General features: G+C 45.4%; 1 protein-coding gene across 5 annotated transcripts in view; it reads right to left on the bottom strand.

The window, feature by feature from the left end:
* Positions 1 to 13,046, bottom strand: part of LOC306864389 (bifunctional 3'-5' exonuclease/ATP-dependent helicase WRN-like) — a 58,258-nt gene that overhangs the window by 26,131 nt on the left and 19,081 nt on the right. For all 5 annotated transcript variants that reach the window (XM_079408393.1, XM_079408396.1, XM_079408394.1 and 2 more), the window contains exons 16-23: positions 12,240 to 12,322; positions 12,045 to 12,151; positions 11,736 to 11,923; positions 10,370 to 10,544; positions 10,105 to 10,286; positions 9,907 to 10,008; positions 7,208 to 7,300; positions 6,999 to 7,128 (exon numbers count right to left, since the gene is read on the bottom strand). In XM_079408393.1, coding sequence (XP_079264519.1) covers positions 6,999 to 7,128; positions 7,208 to 7,300; positions 9,907 to 10,008; positions 10,105 to 10,286; positions 10,370 to 10,544; positions 11,736 to 11,923; positions 12,045 to 12,151; positions 12,240 to 12,322 — 1,060 coding nt within the window. The remainder of the gene's footprint in view (positions 1 to 6,998; positions 7,129 to 7,207; positions 7,301 to 9,906; positions 10,009 to 10,104; positions 10,287 to 10,369; positions 10,545 to 11,735; positions 11,924 to 12,044; positions 12,152 to 12,239; positions 12,323 to 13,046) is intronic.

Here is a 13,046-nt window from a genome sequence, read left to right as displayed (position 1 = left end):
ATATTTAGAAAATATTTACATGTATATATTTATATTCATATAATTTATATTATATATAAATTATTTAATATATAAACATAACATATTTTTTAAACATATACATGCATGTGTCTTTATATATAAGGAATAAATATACACATCACACACTAGTGCTGTCAAACGATTAATTGCATCCAAAATAAGTTATTGTTTACTTAATATATGTGTGTGTACTGTGTATATTTATTATGTATATATAAATACACACACATACAGTAAATATTTTGAAAATATATACATGTACATACATTTATATTCTTATATTTTATATAAAAATATTTAATATATAACATAACATTTTTCTTAAATATATACAGTGCCCTCCAAAAGTATTGGAACAGTAAAGACAAAATTGCTCTGTTGGCTGTGGAGTCAAGACATTTACAAATATGATTAAAAGATGAATATGAGACGAAACGAACCAGGTTACGTATGTAACCCAGGTTCCCTGAAGGGAACGAGAGCTGCGTCGGAAGACGCTAGGGGAACGCCATCAGAGTAACCGACGCTCTGAATATCGTCTACACCTAGTCCGATAGAAGGGCGAGGCGTCACGGGCGGAGTGACGTCACGACCAGGAAGTATATAAGCACGTGAGGCAGAGCCCGCGTCAGCTTCATGTCATGAAGCAAGCGCTGGCAGGGATGCCGGAAGTATGGCTGCGAGACGCAGCTCTCGTTCCCTTCAGGGAACCTGGGTTACATACGTAACCTGGTTCGTTCCCTTCCAGGAACGTCGACCTGCGTCGGAAGACGCTAGGGGAACGCTATACCAACGCCGCCAGACTGACAAGTCCCTGCCTGATGTCAGGCCAAGAGGACAGAAGAGCCTGAAGTGGCTCGGATGTCGAGGTCGTAACCTGGTGAAGTCAGGGGCGTGGACTACCCAGCAGCGTCGCAGATGCCCTGATCGGTACATCTGTCCAAAAAGGCCTTGAAGGCCGCCATACCTCTGGTGGAGTGCTCTCTGACTCCCAACAGATGGGCAAGCCCAGAGGCCTCGTAAGCAAGATTGACAGCATCCATCATCCACCTACCACAGGGCAGCTCTGTGGATGTACGTGCCCAGTGCTCACACTGGACACATACAGTTGTGCCTCTCCTGGCCGGGCTCCCCGAAGGGAGGAGGACAGAGGCCTGGAGTACGACCGGCTGTGGTATGACCGTTGGAACCTTCGGAACGTACCCCGCACAGGGGTAGAGAAAGACTTTCGCCAAACCGGGCGCACAGTCAACATCGAAGGGGCCGCAGACAGGGCCTGAAGGCCACACACCCTCCTCAGAGAAGTGATGGCCAGCAAGAAGACGATCTTGATGGTGAGGAGTCCATCTGTTATCTCCTCGATAGGCTCAAGGTGCTCGCACCGAACCTCAGAACCACAGCCAGGTCCCGAGTCGGGACGCATGATCGTACCGGAGGCCTCAGCCTCAGCGCACCGGAGGAAACGTGTAACTAGGGGGTGTCTGCCCACTGACTGGCCACCGCTAAGGGCGTGGTACAAAGAGATAACTGCCACGTAGACCTTAACAGTGGAGTGGGTTAACCCTGCGGAGAAGCGGGCCTGCAGGAACTCCAGAACTGCGCGAATCGGGCAGTTGACTGGGTCGAGCTGGCGGTCTCCGCACCAAGAAGTGAAAGCTTCCACTTCCAGGCGTACAGTTTCCTCGTGGAGGGAGCTCTGGATTGGAGGAGGGTCTCGACAACCTCGGTTGACAGACCGGACACTATGAGTTGTGCCCCCTCAGAGGCCATACCCACAGCTTCCATAGCTCCAGGCGGGGGTGCACAATGGTGCCCCCGGCCTGTGAGAGGAGATCTCTCCTGATCGGCACCGGCCACGGGGTGCCGTCGAGAAGAGAAATCAGGTCCGAGAACCATACTCGGCCCGGCCAGAACGGTGCTACCAGCAGTAGACTGACCTCGTCCCGGCGCACTCTCTCCAGAACTCCCGGGAGCAGAGCGATCGGGGGGGGGGGAGGCGTACGGACGGAGCCTCGGTCTCCACGTCTGTACCATAGCGTCCAGTCCCGGAGGAGCTGGAGGGGCTAGAGAGAACCAGAGGGGACATTGCGCTAACTCTCAAGCGGCGAAGAGGTCCACCTGTGCCTGGCCACAGCCTTCCAAATCTGCTTCACCCCTCGGGGTGAAGCATCCATTCCCCGGGCCTCAGCCCCTGTCTCGACAGGACGTCTGCTCCCATATTCGCACCAGCACGTGGTGATCTCTTAGGTCTGGGAGGAAGTGCCTGAGCACACGGAACACGGCTAGGATCTCTAGCTGGTTGATATGCCACGTAGGTGGCGACCACTCCACAGACCGCGGGCAGGGTGGCCAATCATGACCGCACCCCAGCCGGTGAGGGAAGCGTCCGTCGCTAGCGAAACGCGGCAACAAGGAGCTCCCATCACCGGGCCCTGAGACAAGACTCAAGGATTCCTCCACATGTCTAAGGCACGGACAGCGGCGTGACACTTAGACAGCGCGGAGCAAGTCTCCCCTCGGGGAGACCCCTTGGTCTTGAGCCACCACTGTAGGGGCGTCATGTACAGCAGGCCAGAAGTAGTCACGCTGGACGCAGCTGCCATAAGCCCAAGCAGTCTCTGAAACTGCTTGACAGTGAATGGCTGGCCTTCTCGCACTCTCTTGACTGCCGTGAGGATCGACTCGATCCGAGCAGGGGTCAAACGAGCCTGCATCGTGGTCGAATCCCTCACTACGCCTGGGTAAGTGGTTCTCTAGCTGGAGAAAGCACACTTTCCTCGGCGTTTAGTCTTAACCCCCAAATCTTTCACGTGGGCGAAAACGACACCTCGATGCCGAATCGCCACCCGCTCTGATTGAGCGAGGATCGACCAATCGTCGATGCAATTGAGTATGCAGATGCTCTGCAGTCGCAACGGGACTAGTGCCGCATCCACACACTTAGTGAAAGTGCGGGGTGAGAGTGTAAGGCCGAGAGGAGGAACCCGATACTGATACGCTTTGCCCCCAAAAGCGAACCTCAGGAACTCCCTGTGAAAGGGAAGGATGGGTAACTGGAGAGGTCTGTCGTGACAAATCAGTCCTCGGACCTGATTTGAGACACGATCTGCCTGCCAGTGAGTATCTTGAACTTCAGCTTTCTGGCTGAGTGGTTCAGAACCCCAAATCCAGTATGGGCCTCAGCCCCTCATCCTTCTCTGGAACAATGAAGTGCCGGCTGAGCCGCCGGCGTGAACTCCGTGAGGAGGAACCACTCGATGGCTTCCTTCCTTACTAAATTCTCGACTTCTTGTCCCAGAACTAGAGCCTGCTCGGGGCGGACCGTAGTCACGCAAACCCCATTGAACGGCGGAGGTGGCCCATCGAACTGGATGGAATAACCATGCTCTACCGTCTGCAGGACCTAAAGAGACACATCTGGTAGCCGCTGCCTGGCCGCTAGATGATCTACTAAGGGAATCAGTCTCTCGAGACTGACCTCTGGTGTTAGAGATATGGCCAGACCACTGTCTTGCTGCGGAAGTCCGGAGGAAGACGCGGTCTCTGGCGCTTGAGGCGAGGTTCTCAGGCCCGCAGTCACTACCGGCGGGGAATTCTGAGAAAAACACTCGCTGGGACCTGCCGTGCCCTGGAACTGCAGGGTTGACAGACAAATCCCCGGAGAGCACCGAGGGGAGACGGTCACCGTGTACCACGGTGCAAGCCGCTCCACCCCAGTAGGGGTCGCTCTCCGCGGTCCTGGGGCTCGCCCGTCAGGACCTGCTGCGCGAGGAGCTGGTATGCGGAGGAGGCTGCGCCCGCCCAGCAGCCGCCTGAATTTCGAGAGCGCGCATACCATCTGCCCTCAAAGATTCCACCCGCGATCTCAACACCTCGGTGGAGATCGGGGGAAACTGAAGGCTCTTGTGGCTCCTCACACTGGGGCGAGAGAGGCGGCGAAACCTCGTCAACGCTCGTCATATCCCTTTTCCTCGGAGGACGCAGCGTCAAGCCCTCGTCTCGGGGGGAAGAGTACCGCTTCCGAACCGCGAGACGGGGCGCCAGATCTGGTGGATACGGGAGAAGATAGTTTCTTTTCTCTTCTCTTCTATATGCCCGCCAGCCAGATCAGCCTTTTTTCTCTACGAGCCCAACGAGCGCAGCCGCCGCACTGCCTCGGCAGAGTGGGGCTGGCTTTATTTGTGCTTGTGCAACACTAGAGTTTACAACGCTCATCATTTCTCATCCACCTCCTCGGTAGGAAGACAAGCGGGGCGTCGAGCCTTCTCTCTGGGGAAGAGAACCGCTTCCGAGCACAGAGAGCCATTTGCGAGCCACGCGAGCGCAGCCACCGCTCTATCTTTCTTTTGCACAAAAGCGGGGCCGACAGCGCGTGGAGAGCTCGCTTTCCTTCTATATAAATTGGGGCGACAGAGGCGGCGAAACCTCATCAACGCTCGTCACGTCAACCTCCTCGGAGGAAGACAGACGAAGCGTTGAGCCCTCGTCTCGGGGGGAAGAGACCGCTTCGGAACCGCGAGACGGGGCGCCAGATCTGACGGATACGGGAGGAGATAGGGACATTCCCGTCTCACTCTCGTTCGCCAAATCAGCCTGTGAGTCCCACGAGCGCAGCCGCCGCTCTGCCTAGGCAAAAGCGGGGCCAGCACCACGCGGGGAGCTCACAAAGACTCTCTTCTCGAAGAGAGCCCTCCGAGTGCGGAGTGTGCGCAGCGAGAGCCGCTCACAATGCGGGCAGTCAGCTCCCTCGAGAGCCGCTGCCTCGCGCTCCGTACTCAGGTAGACCACGCACAGATCATGTGTGTCCCCGCTCATAATGCTTTTTTTTTTCATAACGCAGGCAGTGGACTAACACACAATCTGAAACGCGATCTATGATCGCCCCCTGTTTTGGTCTTGGCTTTAGGGATGTCTAATTTCTTTTCAGGACATACAACACTAAATAAGACTCACAAACAGATATGGACTGACAACACAGAGCGCTTGCTGAATGACAAAAAGCTGACGCAGGCTCTGCCTCACGTGCTTATATACTTCCTGGTCGTGACGTCACTCCGCCCGTGACGCCTCGCCCTTCTATCGGACTAGGTGTAGACGATATTCAGAGCGTCGGTTACGCTGATGGCGTTCCCCTAGCGTCTTCCGACGCAGCTCGACGTTCCTGGAAGGGAACTATAGAATGTCACATTTTATTATTAGCCGTTTCAACAAATAGATGTTTTACCAGCTAAGAAGTTCAGCACTTTTAGAGTTTCATCCCTCTATCTGATGTGAGCATAAGTATTGGGACAGTTGCCTCACTGGTCTTTCTAAGTGATCAGCTGTGTCCTGTTGCATTAATTCTTCAGATATTAAAAGCAGGGAATGTGTCATATCAGTTATATCCATTACTTCTGTATCCTGAATCTTGCATTCAATGATGACACACAAACCAGGATGAAGATGAGGGAGCTGACTTTGAGAGAAAAGCAAGCAATTTGGATGCTAAAAGAAAAGAGGAAGTCAGTCAGAGCTCTAGCAAAAACAAAGGGCATGGAGAAATCAAGAGTTTGGAAACCACCAGCGACACCAGCAACCAACAACGACCTGATCGGCTGAGAAAACAACAGTAGTTGATGACAGACAAATCATAAAAGCTGTGAAAATGAATCCTAAAAGACGTGTCTGTAAAATCACCAACAACTTCTAGAAAGCTGGGGTGATGCTCTGACAATCTACTGTCCTCAGGAGACTTTGACACATAATTACAGATGCTACACAGCAAGATGCTAACCTCTGACCAGCACCAAACATAGAAAGACAAGATTAGAGTTTGCAAAAAAGCACAAAGGTGAGCCAGAAGAGTTTTGGAACTGTGTTTATGGACCGATGAGACAAAGATGAACCTTTATCTAAGTGATGGGAAAGCACTAATGTGGAGAAAAAAGGGATCTGCAATGATCCCAAGCATACAGCCTCATCTGTAAAGCATGGTGGAGGTGGTGTCATGGCATGGGCATGCATGGCTGTCTCTGGAACAGGTCCTTTACTGATGACTTAATGTCTGATAACAGTAGCAGAATGAATACAAAACCATCTTGCCTACCAATATTCAAGAAAATGCCACCAGATTCATTGGGAAGTGCTGCATATTGCACCAGGACAATGACCCAAAACACCCTGCCAGTTCAGTCAAGGAATTTATAAGAGCAAAGAAATGGAAAGTCTTAGATTGCCAAGTCAATCTCCAGATTTAAATCTGATTGAACATGAATTTCACCAGCTGAAGAGGAGAGTAAAGGCAGAAAATCCCCAAAACAAGCAACAATTGGAATTGGCTGAATTAAAGGCCGGGAAAAGTATTTCAAAGGATGAGAGCAAGAGTCTGGTGATGTCTATGGGTCACAGACTCACTGCTGTGATTGTGTGCAAGGGATCTACAACTAAATAATAGCTTTTAATCTTTTATATCTGCCTTATGTTCAACTGTCCCAATACTTATGCTCACATCAATGAGTGGGATGAACTCTAAAAGTGCTGAACTTCTTAGCTGGAAAAACATCTATGAGTTGAGACGGCTAATAATAAAATGTGGCATTCTGTAGTTTTGTCTCATATTCATCTTTTAATCATATTTGCAAATGTCTTGACTCCACAGCCAACAGAGCAATTTTGTCTTTACTGTTCCAATACTTATAGAGGGCACTGTATACATGTATGTGTGTGTATTTATATATACATTATAAATATACACTGTATACACACATATATTGTGTAAACAAAAACTTTTATTTTGGATGCGATTAATTGTTTGACAGGATTAATCAATATATTATTTTTTTTTCTCAACCTTTGGTTCCTTTCATGGAAATATTTTGAGCACAGACTTTTTGGACTGATAAATGATTGTGATTAAGCTCAGATCTTTTATGACTCAAAGTCAAAGCAGAGCTTAGTTTTATATATTACTGGGAGTTAAAGGGTTTTCTCTGACGTACTGAGCCCCGCAGGAAGAGGATGGGCGCTGTGATGCCGAATCTCTCATCCATAGCGCTGACGGCCTTCATCAGCTGATACGCACACGAGCCAAAGTCCTGCAGGACCACCTCTGGATCCTCTCTGTTTACACTGAAACCACACCAAAAGAAGTCATCCTTCGGGAACTATTATAACAGTTTGAAGAAACACAGAAAACAGAATTACTCACCATGACCTGCAGTTATCACAACAATTACTGCTACTCATAATTCCAGAAGTCACTTTCCTCAGACGCTTGTCTTCAAAATGACACAAAATCAACCTAGGATACAATTCATCATGTTTAATATCATCAAAAATGTTACAATATGAAGAAAGTCATGTCTAATCAAAGTTGGTGCAACTTGCAAATGCAAGTGTTTCTAAATATGTAAAACGGTTACATTTCATGCCAAAAATCAAAAGAAAGAAAAAAACTTTAATAATTCATGATACTATTATGACATTATTAAGCAGCCATATTTTTTGTGAAACACGAATGTGTTTATTATTTTATGTGCTGTTAAATGATTAAATCACAATAAATCGCATCCAAAACATTTAGTTTACATAATGTGTGTGTGTGCTGTGTGTACTATATTTATTATATACAGTATAGATAAATACACACATATAAAGTATATATTTAAAAAATATTTACATGTATTTACATTTATATAATTTACTAAATATATTTAATATAAAAACATAACATTTTCCTTCAATATCTACATACGTGTGTGTACATGTGTGTCTACATTCCACCGCAAGTGCACGTGGGCTTAGCTTTACAGAAACTCGCAACTTACAACAATGACAAACCATGGTTCACTGCAAAACTCAGACAGCTCCGTCAGGCCAAAGAAGATGCTTACAGGAAGGGGGACAAATCTGAAATCTGAATGAGTTCTACTGCAGGTTTGAAAAAACACCCCACACCCACCCTGAACTCCTCTCCACACAACCATTCACACCTCCAGTAACCCCTGCCTCCCCCACACCTACAATTCAGATCAGTGAAGATGACGTGCACCAGGTCTTCAGAAAGAACAAGAGAAGAAAGGCACCAGGTCCAGACAGTGTGGCACCAGTCTGTCTGAAATCCTGTGCTGACCAGCTGGCCCCCATCTTCACACAGATCTTCAACAGATCACTGGAGCTGTGTGAAGTTTCCTCATGCTTTAAACGCTCCACCATCATCCCCGTCCCAAAGAAACCCAAAATTACTGGACTTAATGACTACAGACCTGTGGCTCTAACGTCTGTGGCCATGAAATAATTTGAAAGACTGGTTTTGGCTTATCTGAAGGACACCACTGGACCCTTACTGGAGCCCCTGCAGTTTGCCTACAGAGCAAACAGGTCTGTGGATGATGCAGTCAACATAGGACTGCACTTCATCCTGCAGCATCTGGACAGACCAGGGACTTATGTGAGGATCCTGTTCGTAGACTTCAGCTCTGCTTTTAACACCATCATCGTGGACACCCTTCAGAATAAACTGACACAGCTCTCTGTCCCCACCTGTCTGTCAGTGGATCAACAGCTAGTGAGGCTGGGAAAATTCTCATCCAGCACCCGCACCATCAGCACTGGAGCTCCTCAGGGCTGCGTTCTCTCCCCCCTGCTCTTCTCCCTCTACACCAACGACTGCACATCTAAAGACCCCTCTGTCAAGCTCCTAAAGTTTGCAGATGACACCACAGTCATCGGCCTCATCCAGGACGGTGACGAATTTGCTTACAGACAGGAGGTTAAGGAGCTGGCTGTCTGGTGCAGTCTTAACAACCTGGAGCTTAACACGCTCAAAACAGTGGAGATGATCGTGGATTTCATGAGAAATTCCCCTGCTCTCCCCCCACTCACCATCATGAACAGCACTGTGACTGCAGTGGAGTCATTCAGATTCCTGGGCACCACCATCTCTCAAGACCTGAAGTGGGACATTCACATTGACTCCATTGTGAAAAAGGCCCAGCAGAGGTTGTACTTTCTTCGCCAGCTGAGGAAGTTCAACCTGCCACAGGACTTACTGTAACAGTTCTACTCCGCCATCATTGAATCCATCCTCTGCACCTCAATAACGGTCTGGTTCAGCTCAGCTACCAAATCTGACCTCAGAAGACTACGGAGGGTAGTCCGGACTGCTGAGCGAATCATTGGTACAACCCTCCCCACTCTCCAAGAACTGTACTTATCCAGAGTGAGCAAAAGGGCTGGTAAAATCACTCTGGACCCCTCACACCCAGCACACTCCCTCTTTGAACTGTTACCGTCTGGTCGACGTTACAGAGCTCTGAGCACCAGCACGACCAGACACAGGAACAGTTTCTTGCCAGGCAATTCATCTCATGAACACCTGACAATAACGTGGAACACACAACACTGATGAGAACTGATGAGATGAGAATTTTCCCAGCCTCAATTGTGCTGCCTGTCTGTCAGGAAGCTGGTCATTTATACATAATTTATTCATCACACATACTTATTTACATTTCAAATTTGCACATATCATACCTATACATACATAATTGTCTATATTATATATTGTGTTTTTGCTTTTTTTGTACATTGCCTATTTTTTATGTTTGTATATTATTTTTATTATCTGTGTCCTGTCCTGTTGCTGTCTTTCTGTTGCACTGTGGAGCTACTGTCACTATACCAAATTCCTCGTATGTGTAAACGTACCTGGCCAATAAAGCTCATTCTCATTCTCATTTATATATACATAATAATATACACAGCACACACACACATATTATGTAAACAAAAACTTTTCTTTTGGATGCAATTAATCGTGATTAATCATTTGACAGCACTAGTTTATTTATTTCTTTGGATCGTGTTGACATATTTTGGACAGGTTAGAAAGTTAAATTCACTTACTTTCGCCTGCATTTGGTTGAATTCAAATACTTTTCCATTTTTGCCATCATGTCCATTTTGTAATCTCTGAAGCACTCACTTTTGGATTGGTTGAGAATGAATCTAAAGGAAACCACAAAGAAGATATATTTTAAGAATTCCAACAGAAAAAAAGTCTTGTAAGTTGAACTAGTTAACAAAATGAGGATGAGTTGTCACCTATTCAGGGCCATATCTCCGGGCATCCATAGGACGTGACAGGCACTGGGCAGCCCATCTCTGCCGGCCCTCCCGATCTCCTGATAATACGACTCCATCTCTTTGGGAGCTCCGTAATGGATGACCTTCCTGATATCAGATTTATTAATGCCCATCCCAAACGCCACAGTGGCCACCACACACTGCCAACAAAACCATGAAGAACCAACACTGTTACGTACTGAAAAAAATCTGTTTCTGGCATGAGACTTTCAGTGGCATTCACCTGAATCTCATCCCTCATGAACTGATGCTGGGTTTCTCTCCTCTGTTTGATGCTCAGACCCGCGTGATAAACTCCACACGGTATGTCCAGCTTGCACAGCGCCGCTGTCACACGCTCCGCCTCTTTCTTTGATGGACAGTACACAATGGCTGAGCCTTCAAACTCAAAACCACCCCTACAAAACAAAACTTCCATACTTACAAAAACATAATAATAATAAAATACTGTAACATACAAGACAATGGCAAAATAAGTAAAATGAGCAAGACGATGGCAAAATAAGTAAAATGAGCAAGACGATGGCAAAATAAGTAAAATGAGCAAGACAATGGCAAATTCTAGATTTTGGACTAAATTGTTGTTTTGTGTAATTTGCTGGTCAAAATTATATTTTCTGAGTGGGCACTGGAATTTGGAAATACATTAAAATAATAATAAAAAAACATTTATAGATAATTAAAATAATTCATTCAAATAAATCCAAAAGTTTCAATGACTGAATGTTCTTCATTGTTCAATAGTACATATGTGACCCTGGAGCACAAAAGTAGTCATAAGTAGCACAGGTATATTTATAGCAATAGCCAACAATACATTGTATGGGTCAAAATGATCGATTTTTTATTTTATGCCAAATCGATTTTTATGCCAAAAATCATTAGGATATTAAGTAAAGATCGTGTTCCATGAAGATATTTTGTAAATTTCCTACCATAAATATATTAAAACTGAATTTTTGATTAGTAATATGCATTGCTAAGAACTTCATTTGAACAACTTTAAAGGTGATTTTCTCAATATTTAGATTTTTTTGCTCCCTCAGATTCCAGATTTTCTAATAGTTGTATCTCAGACAAATATTGTCCAATCATAACAAACCATACATCAATGGAAAGACTATTTATTCAGCTTCCAGATGATGTATAAATCAATACATTTATGACTACTTTTGTGGTCCAGGGTCACATATATGAGTTTTCAAGTTGTTTGTGATTACTGGGATAAAAAAAATAATAATAATTTAAATCACAAATAGAAATTTCTACTCTAAATATTTTGACAACTAGAAAATATTACATTCATTACTAAAATTTAGTCTAGACATAACACAAAATTCCCTATGCAGATTTTTCAAGATTGTGATAATCCTGGTAGTCAAAATTTTAAGGCAAATGTTGAGGGAATAAATTATAATAGAAAAGTTTTTAGCTTACACCTGTACACTAGTAATGTGTACTACTGGGTCCTGGTCATCTGGTAAAAAACCACTGCATTAAGGAATCTTCAACTATTTCTCATGCAAAATACTTCAAGAAAATGCAAAGAATGTTCCTTACAAGTTACTACAAGAATCAACATGGCCTACCCTTTTTTTTTGATGAGAAATTGTTTGAGGTCTTGGATAACGTCACCAGACTTGCGATTGACATCCAGGTAGAGGTTTGGTCGGTCGAACGAGGTGCAGGTGATCAGAGGGTTGATCAGATGAAGGCTCTTAACGATGTCCTCGCGGATAGACGGACTCGCAGTAGCCGTGAGCGCCAAAATAGGAACCTGATAAAAGACTCAAATGTTACGAATGACACAAATAAATGATCAAAATCAATCTTTCAGTGATATCTGTCTGTAACTTCATAATGACACAAAGTAGATTTCAAAAGAAAACATGGCTTACACCAGGGAGATTTTTCTTGAGTTTCCCCAGGTCACGATACGCACTTCTGAAATCATGACCCCACTGAGAGATGCAGTGAGCCTCGTCTACCGCAACCAGCGATAAACCTACAAACACACGGTGAAGATGTTCCTCCTTTAAAACGAAGGATTAAATCACTTCAAATGGCATTTTACTTCTTCCTGTTTGATTTACCAACAGTCCTGTCGAGCTGCGCTAGCAGAGGAATATTCCCAGAGCAGAATTCAGGTGTCATGTACACCACCCTAAAGTGACCCCTGAAGACAAGAGAACAGGGCAAATAATGTCAGTGGCTAAACACACGTCTCTGAATCTTCTGAAATGAAAGTACTCTTGGATAAATGATGACGTGTACATTGACTTTATTTTATGAATTAAATGCTTACATTTTTTGTAATCTGTCTCAATGTTTGTATCTCAGGGGATACATCGCCCTTTTAGGGGTATAAGTCAAGATATAATAACATATATACAGACTCATATATAAAACATATATATATATATAGAGAAAATCAAATCTTTTTGCAATCTTGACAAAACACAAATCGTTGGAAAGGTCTGGCAGTCAAGCTTCCATATTTGGTAACTTTTTTGTAATAGATGTGATATTGTGACGGAAAATTATTGATTTGTATGGAAGTTCTAAGCGGCCATGCATTATTATAATTTTTCTGTCTTGTTTTCTCGTGATCTCGACATAACGAAAGTTGTTTTGTCGTTATCACGACTTAATTTTCTCTGTGTATTCGGCATGAGAAAATGCTATAGAAGCAGCATCATCGCAGCATCATTGATGATCGTATTTGCTTTTACTTTGATCAGGGACTCACTCAAACTGAAATAGCTCTGTGTCTGTCAGTGATTGACGACTTACACATAAGTGTTCGACACTTGAGAAGGAGGCTGTCGGATCTGCAACTTTATCGTCGAAGACAATATAGCGACCCTGATTTTCTCCCGATAGCTACAATTACATCGTGA

This window comes from Barbus barbus (assembly GCF_936440315.1).
Source record: "Barbus barbus genome assembly, chromosome: 45".
NCBI lineage: Eukaryota > Metazoa > Chordata > Actinopteri > Cypriniformes > Cyprinidae > Barbus > Barbus barbus.
The sequence above is the reverse complement of the archived record's forward strand: the minus strand, read 5'-3'. Positions and strand labels throughout refer to the sequence as shown.